This window comes from Strongyloides ratti (assembly GCF_001040885.1).
Source record: "Strongyloides ratti genome assembly S_ratti_ED321, chromosome : 2".
NCBI classification, from domain to species: domain Eukaryota; kingdom Metazoa; phylum Nematoda; class Chromadorea; order Rhabditida; family Strongyloididae; genus Strongyloides; species Strongyloides ratti.
This window is the reverse complement of record NC_037308.1, coordinates 2,408,414-2,433,944: the sequence shown is the minus strand read 5'-3', so window position 1 is coordinate 2,433,944 and position 25,531 is coordinate 2,408,414. Positions and strand designations below refer to the sequence as shown.

At 23.6% G+C, this 25,531-nt stretch overlaps 5 protein-coding genes across 5 annotated transcripts; 2 read left to right on the top strand and 3 right to left on the bottom strand.

Annotated features, from left to right (window-relative positions):
• Nucleotides 1-1,274: 1,274 nt before the first annotated feature.
• Nucleotides 1,275-1,786, bottom strand: SRAE_2000075800 (Domain of unknown function DUF4604 domain-containing protein; the record flags this gene model as incomplete). The annotated part of the gene is made up of 2 exons (XM_024651630.1): nt 1,275-1,598; nt 1,655-1,786. 2 exons carry the CDS (start codon nt 1,784-1,786, stop codon nt 1,275-1,277), a joined length of 456 nt encoding a protein of 151 aa, XP_024505288.1.
• Nucleotides 1,787-1,962: 176 nt separating this feature from the next.
• SRAE_2000075700 (Glia maturation factor, beta) lies at nt 1,963-2,496 on the bottom strand (the record flags this gene model as incomplete). Its single annotated transcript, XM_024651628.1, has 3 exons — nt 1,963-2,025; nt 2,071-2,327; nt 2,397-2,496. 3 exons carry the CDS (start codon nt 2,494-2,496, stop codon nt 1,963-1,965), a joined length of 420 nt encoding a protein of 139 aa, XP_024505287.1.
• A 2,154-nt stretch (nt 2,497-4,650) lies between these two features.
• SRAE_2000075600 (Protein phosphatase 2C (PP2C)-like domain-containing protein) lies at nt 4,651-6,699 on the top strand (the record flags this gene model as incomplete). The annotated part of the gene is made up of 2 exons (XM_024651627.1): nt 4,651-4,764; nt 4,816-6,699. 2 exons carry the CDS (start codon nt 4,651-4,653, stop codon nt 6,697-6,699), a joined length of 1,998 nt encoding a protein of 665 aa, XP_024505286.1.
• Nucleotides 6,700-7,300: 601 nt separating this feature from the next.
• On the bottom strand, nt 7,301-8,794 carry SRAE_2000075500 (Hypothetical protein; the record flags this gene model as incomplete). Its single annotated transcript, XM_024651626.1, has 2 exons — nt 7,301-8,647; nt 8,690-8,794. The coding sequence occupies 2 exons, from the start codon at nt 8,792-8,794 to the stop codon at nt 7,301-7,303; spliced, it is 1,452 nt and encodes a 483-aa protein (XP_024505285.1).
• A 1,663-nt stretch (nt 8,795-10,457) lies between these two features.
• SRAE_2000075400 (Protein furry homolog-like) lies at nt 10,458-23,961 on the top strand (the record flags this gene model as incomplete). Its single annotated transcript, XM_024651625.1, has 10 exons — nt 10,458-10,540; nt 10,587-16,989; nt 17,312-17,548; nt 17,600-17,629; nt 17,814-17,903; nt 18,768-20,438; nt 20,487-20,594; nt 20,903-21,010; nt 21,498-21,727; nt 23,664-23,961. The coding sequence occupies 10 exons, from the start codon at nt 10,458-10,460 to the stop codon at nt 23,959-23,961; spliced, it is 9,258 nt and encodes a 3,085-aa protein (XP_024505284.1).
• Nucleotides 23,962-25,531: the final 1,570 nt, after the last annotated feature.

The following is a 25,531-nucleotide window of genomic DNA, read 5'->3' as shown; positions in this document are numbered from 1 at the left end:
AAAAATAAAAATAAAAAAATATATATTTTAAATTCTGTCATCAAAAGTATATATATTTTATATACATAGAACAATATGTTATTAACTACATTACTTCTCTTTTAAACATATAAACTTTTTTTAATATTATATATATGGCAACATATACAATTGAAATACTTTTAAGAAAAAATAGCATCTATATAAATAAAATATATTAAATGATTTTTATGATGCGCTGAACTTCAAGAATTTATATACATAAAGCATTTTTAATATATAAGTATAAACATAACTATCAGTATAGGAATTTTATAATTTTTGTACATATCTCTTTAACTAATCTTGTTATGATAAGAAATAATTGCGAAAACAAAGTATTAGTTTTAATTTCTTATCGATTATTACCCTTGCCAAATTATTTAACACTTAATTTACAAAGTTTGTCATTAATGTTTAACTGTTATAAAAAGATATAAATTATTCTAATTTTATATTAGATATATAAATATATCTAACATATAAATCAACTTATTTTTGTCATTCTATTTATTAGTAGTAAAAAGTGAAGTTCAAAAAATGTTTCACAAAATATGAGGAAAAAAAAAAAAATAGTTATATTGTTGCTTTAGGAGGGTGGTACATTAAAACAATTAATAAAAACTAAAAATGCCAACTTTAATACAAGTGTATATCTTAGCTATATCAAGAAAATAAATGTATTTTCTATCTATATGTGTCTAAACAAGGTCATTTTATACATTGGTGTGCGCATATAGTATTTTCTTGGTACTTATGTGTCAACACATCTAAACAGCAAAAATTTTTTTTTTTTTTTTGTTCTGCGCATCAAAAGTATTTATGTTACCTAATGTCAAAATAAAAAAATAAAATAATAATAACTGTAGTTTAAATAATAATTATAATTATATTTTAAAGGATATTACTTAATTGAGAAAAAAAAAATTATAAAATACAATAACAAAGTCTGCGAAGACAAAATGAGATAATAACAATTTAAAATATAAATTATTTGATAGATAAAATATTTTTTTTTATATGGCAAAAAAAAAATAATAATAAATTATAATACATTATATCAATATTGTAAGAATTTCAACGATTTTTATCATTATCATATTCAAAAGTATAGGAAAGAGAAAATAATTAACTTTTATTTAGATGTTTTATTTTTAATGTTAAAAAAAAGAGATGTAGGATACGTTAGGGGAGTATAAGTAAATTTGAAAAGAAAAAATACTTTTACACAATGAGTGAGATGTTATTCATTTTTTTTAATACTCCTCTTCATCATTGAAGAATGAAAGTAAATTTGTATTTACGGATTTTCCTTTTTTCTTTTTTGGTTCTTCATCATCAGAATCATTTTTTTTAATTTTTTCTTTTTTACTTCCTTCTTCATTTATTTTTTTCTTCTTCCTAAATATAATCTTACCTTCTTCAATCGATTTCTTGTCTTCAGCCTCCTTTTGTTTTAGAAGTTCAATATCAACTTCTTCTTGTGTCAAATGTTTAGTTTTATCTAATACCACAACTTGAGGTTTAAAATCATCCTTCTCATCTTCTTTAATTTCTTCATAATTATCTTTATTATAAAACTATAAATTTTACAAAAAATAATTTTAATTTTATTTTTAACAATAAAAGTACAAACCTTATCATTTATCGTTACTTCTTGATATCCAACTTTTTTCATCATCTCCTGAATAAAAGGAGGATCTTCTTGTTTTATAAATTTAAGATTTTGACGTTGTTGATAATTTAGTGATGGTAATTCTTTAGACATAATTAATAAATTAGATTCTTATAAAAAAAGGAAAAAACTTAATATCTTTTATTCATTGGAACAACGTTTTAGCTTTACTTCTAACTTTAATTTTTTTTTAAAAAGAAATCACAAATTTATTTGAATAATCATAACAAATTTTTTAAAATTAAAATAAAAAATAATTCAATAAATAATTATTTTAAATGTGATTCAAGCCATTCATTTGAAAAATCTTCTAATTCTCTAAGTTCAAAATTCTGGAAAAAATAGTTAATTATTTTTTTATAATAAAAATTATATACCTTTGTTAATTCACACTCAGATACTAATGTATTTCTTGTCCCAGCATAAAGCATCTGAGTTTCTGGATTACAAGAGTCAGGAGAATAATAAATCAAACACATAGGGAATGTTTCTCTCCCGTCATTTGATTTCATTGGATAACTGATGAGTAAGAAACGTGGCTGTTGAACAGGTAGTTCATTTTTTATTTCATCAATATCACAATCCTCAAATTCCTCTTCAACAAATATATTTTGTGTTTCACGGTTAACTTTCACTGCAAATAATATTTTAAAATAATATATATATATATATAATATTTTGAATGACCAAAAAAAAAACATACAAATTAATGCATTGATATTTTTACTTTTTGAAAAACGAAATTTCTTCAGTCTCATCTTTAATTCTTCCGGAATAGCACATATCGATAGACTTCCACTCATTTTTTTAAACTTTTTTCCTCTGTATATTTGAAACAAAATTTATTTATTTATTTTCTTCCAAATGTTTCCTAAAGTGCAAATATAATTTAAAAAGAATTATTAAAAAATATTGAAAAGTTTTTTTTTGATAAAATCATAAAATTATTCAAAGTATCATATCCAATGAAATATCTATGTCATTTGAATATATTGAATGATTTATATTTTAATAAACGAAACATTTAATGTTACTTAAAATAAAAATTATTGCAAAAATCTTTTTATACATAATTTTATTATATTAAATTACTATTTCCTAGATAAAATTTGAAGCATATACTATTCCACAAAATAAATAATATTAACTTTTGTTATCGCTAAAAACCTTAATGTATTGTTATTATATAATGCCATTTGTGGTATTTATAGTTATTTATAATATTTTTTTATACCTTTACAATTTAGTTATTTTATAAATAGACAAATCGTGACAATATTTAAATATTAAAACTCTAATATAACTTCAGATATTTTACAAGTACAGTTTTCATCTATGTAAATAGTCTTCGACAAAGACTTCTATATTACCATTAAGTTACAACTAGTTTATCAAAAAATCCACATGACAACTATTATAATATATGGCTCTTTTTTTTTAAAATTTTAAATTAACTAGAAAAGTGTTTATAACTTAATTATATATAACATCTATTTCTTATCCAAAATTAAACTTTTTGTAAACTTTAATAACTAAAAACTGACAAAATAAATATTTATAAATACTGGAAATATAGTTTTAAATATAAAAAAACAAATCATAAAGTTTTTTATATCTTAACAGGCCAACATGTACAAAAAGTTTTTTCTGTATTAAAAAAAAGTTTAGTCATACTTTATTGTAACTATTTTTTTTTTTTTTTGTGTATCACTAATACAAACATCCATTTGTACGAAGAGCATTTTATTAAAGAACGTCATAAATATCAATACATTTTGAAATCTTTTTTTTTTGATTTTTATATAGTTTGATAAAATACATAGTATAAAGTATGCAGTATCAAGGAAGTATGTCTAAAGTATTTTATACATATATCTATGTATTGTTTCCATAAATTTTTTTTTTATGATTTAATTTCTGTAATTAGTTGTACATTTTTTTTTTATTTTAAATAAGTAGCTTACAAAATATTAATATAGTGAGTATTAAAATAATTTTAGTTATAATAATAAAATTACTTTCTAAAAAATATATGTTTATTTAACCATATAAGTATAGCAGAGTAGAAAACTTTATATATAAAGTTGTGTTTTGTCACATTATTCTCTTTTATAAGGTATCTATTGTCTGTAACCTACAAATCAGAGGTCACGAAGACACAAAAATCATTAAAGTAATTGGTGGCCAAAAAAAAAGCGTAACTTCTTTCCAAATTTAAAATTTGTTGAATTTAATCTATTTAAGATTAAAGTTTTTTTTTTAATTTTGTATTAACTTATTCTCCTTTTCACATTTTTTTAATTTTTTAAGATGGCATAAGTTGGGGAAATACTTATCACTTTCTCCATAAACATAATATAAAAATATTTTTTTTTTACTACTAATACTTAGACTTCTTGATTCTTTAATAATACTTAATTTTGTATTTCTCATAAATAATCTTATAAATGCCATAATTTTTTAAAATCTAGTAGCATTAATTTTTGTTGTATATTTTTTTTATTATAATTTATTACATCTTAGTAAATTTAATATTTTCATATCCTTCTTGCGTATTTTCAAGTAAAATGTCATTATATACACTGAAGATAGATAATTTCTTCCATCTTACCATTATTTATAAATTTTTTGTTAGACGCTTGACGCATTATTATTTAAAGCGTAGATTTATCCCCCTCTACATTTGTATATTTACGTCAAAGTCATATATTGGTATTATTCATTGTTTACCACAATTTATAAAGGTTGAAACAGAAGAATATATCTTCATATAAGTGTTGTTATCATATTTTAAATAATAATTAATTTGTTCTTCGTATTATTACATGAATTGTATTTGGGTGCATGTATATGTTAAAATTTAATTGTTACTATTTATCATTAATATTTGTTTAATCAAAATTTAAATTATCAAAATACTCATAAAAAGATTATTAATTTAAATATTTTATAGTGTTATGGGAAATGAAAGTAATCATGAATTATTTGTGGAAAATCCATCGAATATTACAAATCAAAATGAAACTTCTAAATTATATATGAATTTTCATATTACAGCATGTTCTAAACAAGTAAGTTTATTTTACAAAAATTTATTGAAATAATATTATTTTGAAATATAGGGTGGTAGAAAATATATGGAAGATAGATGTCAATTAGATATGAAACGAAATGAAAATGATGAATTAGAATATATTTTTGCTGGTGTATATGACGGTCATGGGGGTGATGAAGCAAGTAAATATACTCGAAATCATTTACTTGAAAACATAAAATTAGAAAAAGGTTTTTTGAGTGATAATGATAATGAATTTCTCCAAGCTATAAAAAATGGTTTTCTAATGACCCATGATAATATGGAACAGGAACATGTTAAATGGAAAAAAAATCAAAACGGGTATAATTCTACAGCAGGTACCACAGTGACGACAATGTTTATAAGAAATAAAAAACTTTACGTTGGACATGTTGGTGATTCAGCAATTTTTGTGGTAAGGCAAAATCATAATTTAAATACTATTTATGTTGACATGGCGACAAAAGAACATAAACCTAATGACAAAACAGAATTAGAAAGAATACAAAATTATGGAGGAAGAGTAGTTAAGAAAAGTAATTGTCATCGTGTTGTTTGGCAACGTTCTTTGAATCCTTCTTCGACATCAACACGACCATCTTTTGATATACCTTTCCTTGCAATATCTCGTTCATTGGGAGATTTTTGGAGTTACAATCATATGACTAATAGATATGTCGTAAGTCCTGAACCAGATTGTTTTACAATAGAAATAGAAGATGATTTCATGGGTTTTATTTTATGTAGTGATGGTGTAACGGGAGTTTTAGGTGAGGAACATATAGCAAAAATAATAACTGATACAAAACATGAATCTCAAGAAAATTGTAAAGAAAATGGACTTGACAGAAATAACTATGCAAGAATTATTGTCAAAAATGCCTTAAATCCACAAAGTTATATTAGGTCTGATAATATTACAGCAATCGCAATAATGTGCAAATATACCAATAAAGATGATAATGATTCAACTATGAAAAGTGAAAAACCTTCTATTCCATTCAATTTAGATGAAGAATTGACGATTTATCCTAGAGATTGTGTTGTTATTAAACCAAAATCACAGGAAAGATTTCGTACTACAGAAGTAAATATATGTTATAATGGACCAAAAGATCCAGCATACAAAAATGCAACATGTGTAATTGGACCCGGTTATGAAGTTGAAGAAGAAACGAACAACATGAATATTAAAGAAAAAGTTGGTGAAACCAGTGATGGTGGGTATGTTTTTTATGAAAAACCTTGCTTTGTAAAAGTATCAAAAGATCAAAAGAAAATTTTAAATATATTAAGTGATGATTCAAAAGAAGATGTGAAATCTTTATCAATGAAAACAATTGATGAAAAAGTAGTTTGTTTAGTTCATGGTTATAACTGCAGACGTTGTACAATAATGCTACTTAGAATTGATCTAGCTAAATCGAAGATTAAGGAGATGTGTAAAAATATCACTAGAAAAGAAAGTAAAACTACTCTTGCTGAAATTAAAAATGTTGAAGGTACAAATTCCTCTTCTGATTCTGTACCAAAGAACATATTTTCATATTTCATAAAAAAATTACCTTTATTTAAATTTACCAAGGGAAAACATGATAAATCTGATATAAAACATTTCAACTCCTTGACAGCATTACCTACCCAACCTACACCGCTCAGAAATTCAGAAACATTAAGTAAGAGTTTTGATAGTCTTGAAAGATTACGCCATATGGATAATGATGAAATAGTTTTTGAGAATATAGGTAACGAAGGAAATGGTATTTCACCTACTAAATTAATTCGACCAAACAAAAGGAAATTTGATTCGACATTCTGTAACAAAGAAAACAGTGATTCAGAATTAAATCCTCCCCCTGAAAAGAAAAATCGCATTTGGAGCATTTTTGCTAATCTCGTATCTTCGTTGAGTCATAAAAATACTATGTAATATTTTTAATAACATAGGCTAGTTCACGAATGTCTTCTCATTGAACAAATATGGCATATATAATATAAATTAATCAAAAAAAATCTGATACTAATAAATCTTGGTAGAGCCATTGTTTCTTTTTATTTTTACGGTTCCAATATTAATTTTTTAATTATCTAGATTTTCGCTAATTTAAATTGTAGTGGGTTTTAAACTTTTGTAAATAAATTTTTGTTTATTTTTGAAAAGACTTTTAAAAAATAAAAAAATTGCTATAAATAAATCTTCATAATAAAGATTATCCTCCTTGAAGAATCTTTAAAAGATACCTGAAGATATGATCTCAATGTAAAATATATTGAGATTTCATAAACATGTCTTAACTTTAAAATTTTTAATCAAATTAATAAACATAATTAGAAAAAAATGATAAACAAAATCACTAACATTGTTTATGATATGAAACAATATGAATAATCTGTTTAAAAATAAAAAAATTTTGTAGCTAGAAATAAATACATATACAAAAAATTTATTCACAAAAATTCATTACAAATACAATCAGCAAAAATCTAATTAATAAATATTGAGGCTGTAAAAACCAATCGACTTACCAAAATTAAATAGAACCATTATTTTTTCTTCTTTCTCCACGTTCTTGAAGATATCTTTTATGAAAAACGGCTTCCTTATCCAAATTTTCCAGATTTTTAACATCTGACTCTTTTTGATAAATAGTTGGATCATATAAACTAAGTTTTGATTCTTTCCTGAATTCAACCATATCATAAAGAAAATCTCTTTTTTTATTCTTATGACTGTTATAGCTCTCTTCAATTTTTGCTATTTCATTTTTAGTATTTTCTTTTAAAGAAGCCAACTCTAATTCTAAAGCTTTCCTTTCTTCTTGAATTTTTGTTAATTCAATACATTTTTCCATTTTCAAATCTACAAGTTTATTAAACTTATCATAAAGATTTGAAATTTCTCCTTTCAGTTTTCGCATTGCATCATTAAATTCTCTTCTATCATTTTCATTCTCTGTAAGTTGAGTCTGATAGTCACTTGTCAATGCTGGAATTTTTTTCTTTAACGACACAATGTTACTTTGAGTATGCTCAATGTTTTTATCAATTTTTATAATATCAGCTGATATTTTATCTATCTCTGCTGCTTTAGCTTCAGCAAGAGCAATCTCCTTATCAAGGTAATTATTTGTATCAACTAATTCATTAATTGACTTTTTCTTTTCTTCAATTTGTTCTATTTTTGTATGAAAAATTATTGTATCATTTTTAACAGCTTTCTCAGAATCAGTAAGACGCTGTCTCTCATTCAATAAATCATCTATATCATTAACGAGCTTGGCAACTTCGCATCGATAACGATGTTCATATCCTTTTCTAGATTCTTCAAGTTTATCATATCTCTCTCTTAATTCAGCAACTTTTTGTCCCTCAGCAGATAAAGTTTCACGCTTGGAAGATGTTGTTGTATTATAATTAACACATTCATCATGTAATTTTCTCTTTTCATCTCTTAACTCATTAAGTTCATTTGTTGCATTAATAATAACGGAAGTAGGATCATCTGTTAATTCATCATCTAGTTCAGCAATTTCATCACTTAACTCTTTCTTTTCATTAGCTTCATCAGTATATTCTTTTGTCAATTTTATATGATCTTCACGAATGGCATCGGAAACGCATTCAAAAGATTCTAACATTTTAAAAATTTGTATTATTAACTGAATATCTGGAGTAAAAAATTTATAAAATTTCACTTCACATTCACCCTTTGAATATCGCACCAAATTTTCATGTAAAACCCCAAATCTTTGAAGTTTCCTTGATGCACTAATTGTTTCCTCTAAATATACATCAAAAACTCTATTGAAGTAGTCCTCTTTTGACAACCCATAAACAAGTGCCTCATATATACTATATAATTTATCCATATAATTATTCTGTTAAACAAATTTTATATATACATTTGAAATATAACTTACTCTTCCACTTTGATTTTTTAATTCATCAGTAGTTAATTTTAATTCCGGAAATCTGCTGTTAAAATGAGAAATATAGGAATTAATAATTGTATGCTGGTTTGTCATTGTAAAAATTATTGATAAAAACTTGAATTTATAACAATTTCACTAAAAATAAAAAAAAATAAATTTTGTAAAGAAATGATAACGAAAAAAAAATTCAGTTGATTAATCCTGACAAAATTTAAATAAAATAATTAATTTTAATTAAGAAAAAAATTAAACTATATAAATATAAAATCATCATTTTGATCAATAATAAATTTATGATAAAGTTCACTGAAACAATAATACTGCTACTTCTTTAAAATTACTAAAGCAATATTTATAATTTTATAAACCTTTACTTTTAAATATCATTAAAAAAGTGGATTAAATTATTATTAGTTTTCATAATCAAACTACTTTTAATTCAATAAGCCACAAATATCAATGATTTTTTTCTTCTATAATAGAACATTGTATTTAAGTCCTCCCGCGCATTTAAAATACATTGGAATAAAGTCACCACATGACAAAAATAGACCATAGAAAGTATATACAGAGAAGTTATTACAATATATATTTTTGGTATTTGATTTTTTAAAAATATTCAACTAGAATTTAACATGTTTATCAATTAAAAAAATATCTTCAAAAAATATATGTTAAAAGAGAAATTTTTTTATATAATTTTTAATTTAAATGTTCAATCAAATTTTTTTATTAATAACAATAAAAAATTTCATTTGTCTATCATTGTCTAGAAGTACCATCTTGTCTTTCAATATGATCTGTATTTTTATTATGAATGAAAAAATAATTTATGGTCATAAAAACGGTATAGCATAGAAATTATTAAACTTTTGAAGGACTTATTTCAAAGTTATAATTATTATTTATATTATCCTTATGAATAGCATTAAAAATACTATATGTTAAATATTTTTTAATTTCTTCGTTTTGAAAAGACCTTGATTTTTAGTATTTTTTTTTTTTGAATAAAAAAATACTGTTAATGTAGACTAAATTTAAAATGTTAAATTATATATATATTTAGAAACAACGACCGATAAAAATCACTTTCTTATAATTGTATGTATTCTTTTTTATTTCGGTGTATATATTTATTATTGTCACTGTGCTATTTACATAGGTAAAAATTGAATTAGTATTTATTTTTGGTAACTCGAAACTAATAAAAAAAAATTTAATCCCAAATATTTAACAAATATTTTAACAATATATTGCAATTATGGGAAATATAAACTTCTAAAATACTTTTTGAAACCATAAGCTAATATATATTTATTAAACGCGACTAACTTTTTTTCAAACATGTTGTATTGGCAAAATGCATCTTCCTTACCACAGTGTTAGACGTCACCCTCTATATTTCATTGGTAGTATATCGATGTTTGTTGCGTATTTATATATTACAAATAAAAATGTTTATCTCTAGAATCACCAGCATCATATTTCTCTAATCATTAAAATTTTTGACATGTCTTTGTCAATTCTTTTTTTAACAAAATTATTTTCAAATACATTTGTCTAATTTTTTTGTCTCCTTTTAATTAAAGGTTTTATAAGTGTCATGTTAAAGTATCTTTTCTTATCACTATTGTTCACATGATTATAGTTTTTATAAATTAATATATATTTTTTTTTAATTATTGTTTTTTTTTTATATATTTTATTTTAGTAATTTTATAAATAAATTAATTAAACAAATACTTTTGATTATATAATGGCAAATTGCCAACTAAATATAGATATCTTTAGAAGAAAAAGTGAATCTAATGGACAAAAAATTATTGGTTCAAATGACACGTAAGTTTAGTTTTAAAAGTAAAAGTTATTTAAGTATATATTCTAGTGTTATAGCAGCTGAGTTACCTTGGGGTGGTATTAAAATTATTCCTTCTATGGTAATTGATTATACAGAAAATCCTGGAAAATTTGTTGGACAAACATTACTATTAGAAATATTTTCAACTTTTGAGAGAAAAATTCAAAAAATATTAGATGATGATCCTTTAGAAAAATTACTTAGTAAATCATTTAAAAGATCTGATGATCCACATTTTGATAATTTATTAAAATCATTAGGATCAGTTGCTGAAAAAGCTTTACCATCTATTTTAAGATCTTTAATATCATGGTATGATGCTAAAGTTATGGAATTTGATGAAGAAACAATAGATTGGAAAAATAAAAGTGGCAAAAAATTTCTTGCAACAACTTATTTCTTTTTTATTGTTTTAATTGAAGTTTTACCACAGTTACATTTTTATCCACATGAATGTAATGGTATTGTTGAAGCAATATGTTGTATAGCTTTTAAACGTGCAGAATATCATGATATAACATTATTTGGTCCAAATGGTAATAATAATCATACAGTTTCTGAGACTGCTGCTGAAGTTATTGGAGTTCTATCACATAGTCATTTTGATATGATAAAAGAAAAATTTCTTGTTAAACTTATTGAATTAAAAAAAGAAAGTCCAATTACACGATTGACTGTAGAAAAAATAACAGCACTTATTTTATCAATGAAATATTTTAGAATTAAAATAAATCAAGTAAATGATTTAGAAGCAGGATTTGCTTTTTTAAATGAAATTGCTAATGATTATTTAGAAACAGAGATAAAACAAAAAGAATTAAAACATGCTTATGCTGGTCTTCTTGTTGAAATAATTGTTCCTGTTGCTGCAGCAATAACTAAAGAAGTAAATGTTCCTTTTGTTATATCATTTGTTGATAAACTTTATGGACCAACATATGATTTAGTTAATAAAAAACAACATAAATATGCTGTTTTTCCTTTATTAACATGTTTATTATGTATCTCACAACAAAAATTTTTTCTCGCTAATTGGACACAATTTTTGAATATAACATTAGCTAATTTAAAAAATAAAGAAGTTAGGGCATCAAGAATAGCTCTTGAATCATTGTATAGATTGTTATATGTATATATTATTAGAATTAATGGTGAGGGTAATACTACTACAAGAACACGTTTAGAACAAATTTGTAATTCAATATTTCCTAAAGGAAATAGACATGTAATTCCTAAAGATGCTCCATTAAATATTTTTGTTAAAATTATTCATTTTATCTCACAACAAAAACTTGATTTTGCTTTTAGAGATATAATTATGGAATTGTTAGGATGTAATAAACATTCAAGAAATCAGGTATTATATCCAGAAAGAATGAATATTGCTTTAAGATCGTTTATGGTAGTTGCTGATGCTGTTGAAACTAAAGAAGGTCCACCATCTTTACCAAAAACTTTACCACCTATTGCTTCTGGAACTATTGTTAAAAATAAAAAAACTTACATCACACATCCATTAACTGAAGATTTGGCAAAATCTATAGGATTAGAAGCATACTTATCATCATGTAGAAAAGCTTTTGATAATATACTTCGTCTTTTAGACAAAGAAGTAGGTAGACCATTTATGTTACATATAGCTCATATAAGTAGAAAAGAACCAGAAGAAATGCTTGGTGGTGATTCTCGTCCTAAACTTGATTTATTTAGAACAGCAATGGCAGCAATACCAAGATTATTACCAGAAACTATGGCTCATACAGATCTTTTAGATATTCTTAGTCGAATGACAATACATATGGATTCTGATTTAAGAGAATCAGCTGGTCAAACACTTCAAACACTAATGACAGAATGTTCTGATTGGCGTGAAGATATTATACATACATATCTAAAATTTTGTATAGAATATGTTCATGATTCAGCTCATAAACTTATTGAAATGGTTACTCGTAATATTTTTCAATTTCTATATACATGGAAAAATTTATTAAGTATTAATGATAATACATTAGAAAATAAAAATAGAAATGGTATAGGATTAAATATAAAACCACCTAAAAGACCTGATCTTAATATATCATCAGGGCAAAAAAAAATTCTTCAAATGGCAACATCAAATGATTCAACAGCTGTTGCTTTACATTCAGTTGAAGGATATGCTTTAACATTATTATGTCAATTTAAAATTTTTAATCGAAAAATGGCATATACATTACTTAAAGAAGTTAAAGGAATTCTAGCACTATTACCTTCTGGCACACATGATAAATCAGTATTAGAAGTTTTAGATGAAGTTACACCATATGTTTATAGTAAATATATTGAACATACAACAGCAAATGAAAAACAAACGTGGTTACCTGATTTTTTTACAGCACTTGATAAATTAGCTACACTTGAACCTGATAATTGTTTAATTAATTCAGATAAAGGTAATGAATATTTTAAATGGGATCCATGGGCAACAGCTTTATCAGGATATTGTGAATATCGTTTTATTCCATTACAATGCCCTACAGCTACAGCACATGCTTGGCCAACACTTTATCAAAGATTAACAACTATAACTCCTTTCATTGATCCTGCTAATCCACAAAATGAACATCGAGCTTCTTTGTTAAGATCTTCTAAATCAAAAGCAACAATACCTTCAATTGCTGGAGAACAACTTAATCAACATCATTATTTATCATTATGGCAAAAATATCTTGTTATGTGTTGTGCTTTAACTCAACCACCTGATTATACAATAACTCCTATAACTAGATCATTTTCTCCATCTGTTTCTAATGAAACTGACTTTGCTAAATTTCTTCAAACATCTATAAGATTATCTAAAATATCAAATATAACTTGTGTTAATTTATTTCAAAAAATTATTAATATTCTTAGGTGGGATAATATGACAGATATGAGAGATAGTGTTGTTTTAGGACTTGGGTCAATAAATCCAATATGTTTTGAGAATCTTCTTGAAGAACTTCATAAAGTTGGTATTTTTAGAGAAGTTTTAGAAAGAAAACTTGAAAGTAATGTAAGGAGAAGAAAAAGACGTGATCTTTTAAGAATACAAATTTTAAGAGTAATTGAAGTTGCAATATTTAGGGGAGCTTTATCATATTCAAATCTTCTTGATACACAAACTGGTCAATTATCAAATGTTATAATTGATTTTCTTGATTCTATTCATCATAATTTATTAATTGATCCAGATCGTGATGCAGGTATCCTTAATAGTCTTAGTATTCATTTTGCAAAAACAATAACATTACTTATTAGTGAAGTTCCTCCTGATGCAAGGAAGAATTTGATTCCAAATGATAAAAGAAGAAATATTTATTATTTTTTTTATAATTGGTGTAGTAGTATCATTGATCCATCAGATAGAAGAAAAGTTAATGATGTTGGTATTCATGTTGTATATAAATCATTATATGCTTTATGTGCTACATTATGTTGTGGACAGGTATTAGAAGCACCAAGAGTTCTTGCTGAAAGTAGTCATTTATTTTCTTTACTTGAATCATTGATGTCATCTCAAAATGCAACTGTTCAATCTATTTGTGAAGAAACATTATCATTAATGATTCATTTAAATGATCAATCATCAGTTCTTTTAGATTGGTGTATAAGAATGTGTTTTACAAAAAATGACCAAACTTCTGGAAGATGTTTTAGAGCATTAGTAAATGTATTTTCAAAAAGAGAATATCCATGTGATTTTATTTTATTATTAGTTTTATGTCAAACATTTACTAATGATTCTGATTCAAGTGTTCGTGACTCAGCAATATATTTATTACAAATATTAAAACAACAATTTTTAGATGAATCATTTTTATCTACTTCTTTAAATAATTCAAAATTTAGTGAAATTAGTGATGAAGATAATCATAAAAATTATCAATATATTAAAGATTGTTCTATTAAGCAAATGACAATGTCAAAACAATTATCCTTATCTTATGCTCAATTAACAATGCCAATAATTTCAGAAGTTTTTCATAGATTTGAAAAAGCTACATATTCAAAAAGAGCATCAATGCTTAATCTTCTTTTACCATGGATAGAAAATATTGAATTAGTTGATTCTAATTGTGAAATAATACAATATTCATCAGATATACCTTTATCACAAACAAAACGTGGTTGGGGTTCTATTGAAGCAACACAATTATTAATGAATAATTTAATTTATATTACGGGAATTTTTTCAAATGATCATCCATCAGATATAGGTATTATTTGGAAGGTACTTGCTAAATCTTATCCAAATAATTTAAATATTATAATTCATTATCTTTTTATGATGATTGTTATTTCTTCTGAAACTATGATACCAATTGCAAAATATATTGTAAATTGTCTTATAAATGAAATGGAAAAAGAAACAATATTTTTATTAATATCTCAATTAAAAATTATGACTGATCAATTTGGAATAGATTTAGTTAGAAGTGATATTTCTCCATATTATCGTTGGAATAATTGTAAAGATGAAAATAATAAGGATGAAGAAAAAAAAGAATCATCAGAAGGATTAGGAAGTTTAGATGATAATAATACAGATAATATAAAAATTCGTGATACTACAACATGTAATGAAGATAAATTTAAAACACCAAATATAGCTCCACAACAAATACCTATGCCTGCATATGGTGGTCATTATTGTCGTTTAGATACTATATTTCCTCCAATAACTCATCCAATAACACCATACTCAAGAAGTAATTTAGCATTAATTCTTTTATCAGATATAATAACATACTGTAAAAATGATAATATTCCAAGTACAATTAATTGGGATGAATATATAGCAATAATACTTCATACTTGTTTTATGGGTTTAGATTCACCAAGAACATATGTTTGTAGATATTCAAAAAAAACAATAATAAATATTTGTCTTATGTATTGTAAATTTAATGATGATTTATCTAAATGTTCAACAATATTAGCTCAAAATATGTTTGCTAGTAATAGAGATGATGTATTAGATTATTTCAATTCTACTTATAACACTTCAAATATTTATCAACAAAATGTTAATGATAGTTCTGATAGTCAATTTATTGAAAAAAGTCTTGATAGTAGTGGGATTGATCAAAAAGTTTTACCATCAGCTTATGTAAATGCACGAAAATTTAGAGAATATAAAGAATTACTTTTTAATAATAATGCAATATTTCAATCAAATTCAAATCTTCTTCAAGGAATTATTCATATACTATCATATAAAATTGATAAAGCTTTATGGATATATGATGATAAAGTTCTTACTAGTTGGACATTAGAATGTAATCTTCAAATAGGATGTTTTGCTAGACATATAATTGAGTACTTGTTACCTTCAATACCTACTTTAGCTGTTAAGTGGACTGAATATGCTATGAATCTTAGTTTAAATACAACTGTAAGATTTATTTATGCACGATCTTTACAATTAGCTGCAGCATTATGTCAAAGCCCTTCTAGATGGATACCATTAGTTTTATCAAAATTAGCTGAAGTTTGTGGTGAGTATCATGATGAATATCAATGTTATGGTAGTCATTTATTAAACTATATATTTTCTACAACAACATATCTTAATTTAACATTTGCACCATTCTTTGAAACAGATAAATTGACATCTCTTACTTCATCATCTACTATTGGACATTCAAGATCAATTAGTTTTACACCAGCTTTAATGAAAACTGTTTATAGAATATCAACAACAAGTTTAACACCTAAAAAAGTTTCTTCTTTTTCAAGTAATAGACATTCAATGTTAATGGAAAGTGAAATAAAATTTAATGATTTACCTGATAAAGGAAGTATTAAAACATCTAGTAAAGCTAGTATTGTATCACCAAATGATGGATCAATTCAAAGAAGTAAAAGTGCTACAAATTTAAATTTAATTGAAAATTGTGTAGAAGAAAATGAATTAAATGGTCTTTGTCAAATATTTCTTATAGGTATTTCATTATTAGAATCAACAATAGAAAATGAATTGTTATTAGGAATTCAATTAATTGATAAAGTTTTTGAATTTTCTGGTTCAGAAGTTAATGATGTAATAGAACAATGTTCAAAAACAGTTAAACAACTTGAATGGAATAACTTTTATGGGATAGTTTATATGTTAACAAAAGGATGTCTTTATCATAATAGTTATGAAATAACAATTAATGTTTTAATTAAATGTGTAGATTATTTAGATAATTATTTAATTAATAATTGTGATAAGGAAAATGCAATTTCATTAATTATGGCGACTATCATGCCTTTATGTTTACATTATTTTGAAAAACCTACTGATAATTGTATTAATGCTACCAAAAAATTGTCAATTTTTTGTGATCATCTCATTCCACAAAATATGAATAATGATCCAGAATATAATGTAGAAGATCATCCTCTTCATAATTTATCTATGGTAAGTTAATTATTTATAATTAAAAAAATTTGGATATCAATTTTTTTAACTTTTAAAAAGTTAACTTTTATTTACTTGTTATTCCGGTAACATTATAATATTAAAATATTGAAGTTGTCTTCAGAAAAGTTCTAATCTCCACCAGGACAATAGAAATTACCACACTTATCAATTGTGATAGTTTATCTCACCTGGTAATATTAATATTGGATTTTTAATACAAAGGCAAAGGTTGTTATTGTAACCTTTCTCTTAGGAAAAATTTCCAACAATTGTTTTTTTTTTTTTTTTCAAAAATTATTATTTATTTATTTATTTTTAGATGCTTCGTCAATATGCAGATTGTTCTTTTACCCGTGATCGTCAACAATGGGCAAAATGTGTTATAAGTTATATGATTGAAGCATTTAAACCAAATATAACACAATTGATAACATTTATTTCTGAAATGTTAGATAAAGCATCACATCCATTACCACAACATCTCCTTTATATAATATATCTTTTAATAACACAAGGAGATATGAAAGATGCCTCACCAGTTGCTTTGAATGGCCAAGTAAGTTTAAATTATAAACAATTAAAGCATACTAATAATTACTTATTTTAGGTTATAAGAATTGTTTACAAATATATTCAGGTAATTAAATTATTTCTTTTTATTGTTAAACATTTATCATCTGCTCTTTTTTTTTCATCCTTATATAGTTTATTAATAATATGTTATATGATATTTTTAATTAATTTTTTTTTTCCTTTCAATTATAACATCCCTAACTTTTAATTGAATTTAATTTTTATTTATATATAAACATATATTTTAGGGAAATTATTCAAAAGATGCTTCAAAAGTTTTAAAATGTATTGTGGATCAATGGAATATGATAAGTATCAGACATTTGAAAGATGATGAGGTCAGTTTTTATATATAAAAAGTTTAAATGAAAACATTTATTTAATTTGTTACATATAATTAGTCAAATTGTCACTTAATCTTTATTTTATAATCTTATATCTTGTAAAAATATTTTGACACGATTAGTATCAAATTTAACACACAAAATCAACATTATGGTATTTAAAATTTATATAAATATATAAATAGAACAATAGAAATAATTAAATATGAAGGTGCCCGATTTATTATAGTTTGATTAAAATCTTTGTCACCTGCCAACATATATATATATTATATCTTTTAACTTTCCTTTTGGTTAAATAAAAATATAGAAGTAGTTTCAAATTACTTCAAATAATTTACCATAAAAATATGTTTACAATTACCGTTTCTTTAGTTATAGTAATATTATATAATAAGCCATTCTTTAATAATACCGGCAGTTTAAAGATTATCCGCTTAAATGTTAAAGAAAGATTTGTGTATATAAAAACAACTGGATTGGATTATAGAAATATTATAAGATGATAAATACTGTCTAATCGCTCAATTAGTATTAAATAAAAAAAGATACTCAAATTTTTTTCTTTTATTACATAACGACAGTTGTTTCTTCTCCAATTTGATGGTCCCTAATTTTAAAGGTAAAAAAGAAAAAGTGTTAATTATCTTTATATCATTTATAATATTTTATAAAACTTTTATCATAAATGACAGTGTATTAATTATCATTATTACCATATACCACCCATAAAAGGTAATATACACAATTAACTTTAAAATAAAAAAAAGTGACATATTTTCCAAGAAAAGTATAAAATTGATAAGATTTTAATTTGTTGATTAACATATTTTAATGAGATGTTTAATTTATTTTTAGTCTATCAACAATTCTCATAGATTACAATTTGATTTAGAGTTCACTAAATCATTTGATGATAATAATGATGAAGAATCAGGTGTAACTGAAAAAGGACAAGTAACTAGAAAAAGTACTAATTTATTTAGTACAATAAGTTTTGTTGATGCTTTAAAACCATTATCAAATACAAATATTAATAAAACACGTGAAAAATTAATATCACTTTTAACGGCATCAGGTTTACAAGCAAGAATACCAAAAAGTAATTCTGTTGTTATTTCACAATCATCAAATGATTTATTTAATCAAACAATTGATAATCAACAACAAAATACTAAAAATAGTAATACATTACAAAGTAATTCTAATGGTGGTACAACAACAAGTGTTAATCCTTCTAATCAAAGTCTTCAACCAACTAATTCTGTTTATAGTTCAAGTGATAGAATATCACATCAAGATGAATTAGAAGCATTATCAGGAAGTTCATTAGTTGCAACTGGTACCTGTGTTCACCAACCATCATCTATTAATAGTGATACATATCCAAGAGTTTTTAAAGAATTTGACTTTTTAGAAGCTGAACATGATAGTATATCTGAATCAACTGATAGTTGTTTTAATTGGCTTTCAACAATGAGACCAAGAAGTATTAGTAATTTTGATGTTAATGATGAAGAAGGTTTAGCTGATATAGATGATAATGATGATTTTATGTTAACTAATAATGGTGATGCTGATGATGAAGATGAATTTTGTAATACCTCACCACCATCTTTAAAAGCCATTAAAAGACGAAGATTTGATACAAAAAGTTCTGGAAGAATATCACAATCATCTAAAGATAGTGATAGTATACATGATAAAACTTGTCATAGTGTTGATTCATCACAAGATAGTAGTTTTCATAAAAGAAGAATTTCAATGGGAAGTGAAGGTAATGCTATTGATTCAGATAAAACACCTATTCAATCAACACACCATTCAGAGGACTCTTCAGGAGAAATGTCTAATGTTGAAGAATTAGAAGATGATGAAATAATTTTTAACAATCAAACTAAAGAAGAAATAGATGAGTTGACTAATGTTAGTTCAAAATCACAAAAAAGTAATCGACCACCATCAAGTATTTGTGATAATATTTCAACATCAGCAACAAATCAAATTCATGGTAATGATTCTTTATATTTAAGATTAAATGAATCATCAAATATTAGAGGTCCAAGATCAGAAACTTCAACATCAAATTATAATTATTCACTTTTAACTCCAACAAAACCACCAATGTATTTGGAGTGTAATCATCATATTTCAGGACAGGTAGAACAAATATGGTTAAATTGTGTTATTGATGTTCCATCTGATCATGATGGTGAAATAACATCACATGCTGTTATGTTATTTTCACAATTATTCCGTGAATGTTGTGTTAAATTAAGTGGTTTAATTAGAGATGCTTCTCATTTTCTTACAATGGCTTCATCCACAAGTTTAACTTCTTCACACAATGTTTCAGGACATTTTTCACATGCTTTAGATGTCCTTCTTAAAATAGCTGATTGTCCAATACTATTTATAACACCACAATATCTTCGTGGATCAGATATATTTCAGAAACAAAAATTTTCTCTTTATGAATTAAAAGAACATTATGAAACTTTTGTTGAAAGACAGGAACAATGTATTCGTGTATGTTTTTAAAAAAATTTTTAAATTTTTAATCCCTTTTTTTTGTAGGCATTAAATGCAGTAAAATCGTCATTAAAATTGTTATTAATTAACGGTAATTCATCTGAAGGTTCATTATCTCAAATCTCCCATGATACAGCTTTAATATGTAGTCAAGTAAGTTTTCCTCTAATCATAATATTTTTGATAGCCCTTTGTAATTTTGCTTCATTACCCCTTTCATCATAGCCGAGAAAGAGAAAGAAAAAGCTGTTACATATTTTTAAACATAAAAAGACGACATAATCATCACGTTTTTATGATAGTTTTTGATTTTTAACATGAAATCGTAAAATATTTTATTGTTTACTACTGGTTATGGTAGTTTTAGTTATTAGATATAGTGGATATCAAATTTACTCTTTTAAGATGAAAATAAGATGATAAATATTTAATGATTTAACTATTTTTATTGCTTTTTTCAGGAACTTGAACTTTGTAGATCTTTACATAAATTGTTCTTTCAATTATTATTATTAAGTGAAAAATTACATGAAATGGTTAATTTGGTTTCAAATTCAGAAAATTCACAGGTATGTTCATTTTTTTTCTTTTATACAATGGTATTTTTTGAATTTTAAAAATATGGAGAAAAGACACATATATATATATATACATATTTATATATGTATATTTTAAAATAGTTATTTAATAGTTAATCATATTTCCTTATTTGAAAGTATATTGTAAGCCCCTTTTTATAACTATTTTATATAAAGAAAAAAAGAAGTTCACAATAAGAATAATAAAATAGCAACCGGATGGTTGATTTATAATTTACAGGAATTTTATAGAGACTTATTGTCGGCTTTATCTCTAACTAATTCACCATGTGCCATTTGAGGATCCTCATAAAAATGAGTTGTGTTAATTAAAAAGTATCATATAATATGTATATATATAATAATTCTCCATCTTTTTTATTTAAAATAGTAATCAAAAATTCCATAAAATATATAAAATAAATTATTCAAATTAATCATTTTAAAATAAAATAATAAAAAAAAAAATAAATTTTAGCAATATGACCTTTCCCCGGCTGTCCTTTCATTACACAGAGATCTCCTAAAAACGGTAGCTGATTTTTCACCAACAGATTTGAGGTTATCAAAACATACTTTAACAAATAATTTACCATCATCATCATCCTCCGTCAATAATATGATTACAGAAAGACTCTCTGACAGTTTGGTATTACAATTAACAAATAAAAATTACAAAAATGCATTGGTTATGTTGAGACAATTAAGGTAAGTTATAGATATGATAAAAAAAAAATTGTTGACATTATTTTTATTATTAAACAAATAATGATATATTATTTATATGTTTACATTACTTTTTTTTTTTGACAATATATACAATTATTACTATTTACAAAACGATAAATTGCCATCTTTCTATATTTTTTGATAAAAAGATGCTTCTGAAAAAGGAGAAAAGTAATAAAATATACAAAATTTTTATATTTTCTTATCTTATCATTATAATTTTTAACATCCAGGTGTACCTTCTCACACATTTAATTACCTTTTTTTATCAACATCTTTTGAAAAAGTAAGCACATAAAATATTTTAATTATCTTCCCTTTTTATCTATTATTATAAATATATTATCACATTTCAAATAATATTTATACATTGTATATATATGTATATATATTAATAGGTAATATTTTTATTAACATATAAAATATAATCAGCTTTAAATTTATTGTTTCAAAAAATATACACGTTTATTTTGTTAGTCCCTGATCATAAGTAATAGGTACCGTAATAAGTTTTACTTTATTTCAAATATTGTTATATTATATGATGTTTTATATATATATATACAGATATATATATATTATATATATATAATCGTAAAAAGATGTATCATGAGTTGTATGTTTTTATTGACACTAGTTGAAAAGTCTGTTAACAATTCAAAACATAATTGACCTGTGTCCTCCAGAGACACTACTACTATCTTTTCTTTCTCGGCATTTAACATGATGCGCAAAGGATAATAGAATGCATGTGTCTTCGATAATCTTATTTTATAGCTTTAATTGTTGTACCGTTGCCTTCAATTAAGACTTGTAAAACATCACCATATTTATATATATACATATATATAAATAAATTTATATAATAATACAAAAAAGAAATTATCTTTATGTATATTTTCTTCACATTCATCATGACAACAAATAATAATAACAATAATAATAATAATAATCATTGTAATGATATAACAGTTATCCTTGTACTGAAAAGTTTATTTATAAAAATAAAAAGTTAAAAAAAAGAATAATTTTTCTCTTTTTTTTTAACATTTTTTTTAAATATTTTATAATAACTCATATAAACAAGTAAATTATATTCAATCATATACCAAAATTATTAACAAGGAAAGTGTGGCAATAAAAAGAAAAATTTATTATATATATAAATATATATAAAATATGGTATTTTAAGATAATTATTTCTTTATACCTGTCTACCTTTCTTTTTCATAATAATACTAATGCGCTAAATATGATAAATGACATTTTTTTTTTTTAAAATATAATTGGTGGCAGCTTTCTTATATACAATCATTAATTATTTCTTTATGCCATTGCCTTTACAATTATAATTTTACCAATTATGATTTATGATATAGTATAACCATTTTTATTTTCCCTCCCTTATATTATTTAAAGTTTTGCGTGCAAAATTTTTAAATTTTTTTCTTCTTTCACAATAAAATTCCGTTTGTCGGAAACATTTCATTACTTTTTAAAAAAGAATAATACATAGATATGTATATATATATATAGAAAGTATATTGATAGAGGCACATTTTATTACAACACAGAGATACATATATATTATACAGTTGTAAAAGTTAAAAAAAAAAAAAAACAAAATGTATTTATTTTCACACTTGTTATGAGTGGTTAATGCCGAAAAGAGAGAAGTAAAGAAATAAATGTGTTAGGAGGTTAATAACGTAATCGGAAGTTAGAGACTTTTTAAATTTGATAACACTCAATTAAAGATCAGAAGGTTAGATAAAAAAGATTAAGAGAATGTTCTTTAATCAACAGATGGTTTAATAATAAATATAATTAAATAATATAATTTAAAAAAAAAAATTAGTTAATTTTTTTTTAATTTATATGAAATGTTTAATTTTTTTGTTTTTATTTTTTTTAGACAACAAAATGGTTCTGAATTTGGTTGTTGTGATCATATGGATGTTGAAGTTCTTTTAATACACTTTTGTCGTAGTCAAATGTTAAGAACATGGGCAATTGTTGGATCATTAGAGTCTTTAATAATTAATTGTAATCAGTTAAAAGACACAAATATGCAGTTGTCAGGACTTGTTCAACAATTAACTAATGAGTTACACTCTTTACGGTCATCAAGAGTCTCCAGTATTGGTGGAGCTTTATCATCAACCTCCTCAAATATTCGTTGTTCATCATCAAAGAAGACAACACCCAAATAATGATAATAATTATTATTAACTTTTGATTAATTATTTCATATTTTGTATATATAATTTTATTTGCATCTATCAAATAAACACTAAACTTTTATAATTAATGATCATTAATTGAAGTATAATTATTTTGCTCATTTTTAACTTATCATAATATTTGTCACAGACACACAAACAAGCAACTAAAATTTCTTCTTTATTATTATAATCTTTCTCTGATATATAAATATATATATAATATATGGTAGTTATAATTTGTTCCCTACAATTTCACGTCACATTTATCATGAAAACTATAAATGACTCCGTCAAACTTTACTCCATAGGTTTTTGAAGCGTCACCATAAATTGATTGATGATCTGCGCAATTACCAAAACCGATACGGTGATAAAAATATAACCAAATAATATATGATATGAAAATAGTTAAAAAAAATAAAAATAATTTATTTTATTTTATTTAAAATCATTTTTTCTTTTTTATCCTATGACATAATAATATTTTATTACATAATCTTTTTTTTGTGGCAACAATTTTTTGATTATTAAGTAATGATACTATATCATATAAAAACGGGTCTCTCTCTCCATTTAAATTTTATGATATTTTTTTTTTTCAAAAATATATAATCTTTCAATAACAAAAAATAATACATATACAAATTATCTCTTTATAACAATACAAAAATAAATGAGTATGATATAAAAAAAAGAGAGATAAGCAGGAGGATGTAATGTAATAAAAAAGAAAATTATAAAAGCAAATCATCATAATAAATAAAATCCTCCCATAATTGTGTTCTTAATGCACTTTTTTTTTTTATTAATATTTCTTTTCATCTGATTCATGAGATTTTTTTTTTTATAAAATAATAGAGAAAAATGACAAGATAGATATAAAATATGATAAATAATAAAATATTTTTTTTTCTTCATCATTTTAATAATTATATATCATATAAAATTAAAACTCTTTTCTAAGTATCATATATACATATCTTTAAATCAGATGGCATATGTTGTGTCTCAATAATTTAACTTAAACATAATAAAATTAAATATGAATAATGAGAGATAATCAGTCATATATATATATATATATATATACTTATATAAATATAAAAAAATATTTGATTCTTTTTTAACATAATTTATAATTTACTCATATTATTTTTTTTTTATCTTTCCATAGTATATAAAGGAAAAAAAAAGATATATAAATAATTCAAAGAAATTTATATGTTTATTTTATTGAACATTACAGTACATTTTTATTTGAAATATTATATAGGATAATATAGAGATATACAACAAAATTTTTTGTTCATTATAAATGTTTTACTAATGTTTTTTTTTTTTGTTAAGAGCAGGAGATTATGTTCACTGGGTGGAATGTTTATGTAAGAGGGAAGACAAAAATCTTTTTTTTTAAAAAAATAATATAAAAATTTATATGGGATAAAAATTATTGAGTAACCTGTATGGTACTTAGTCTTTTATCATATTTAGACCATTTTCTTTTGTTATTTTTCTTTTCATAGAATTGGAGCTTATAAAATATAATTTTGTTTTTTTT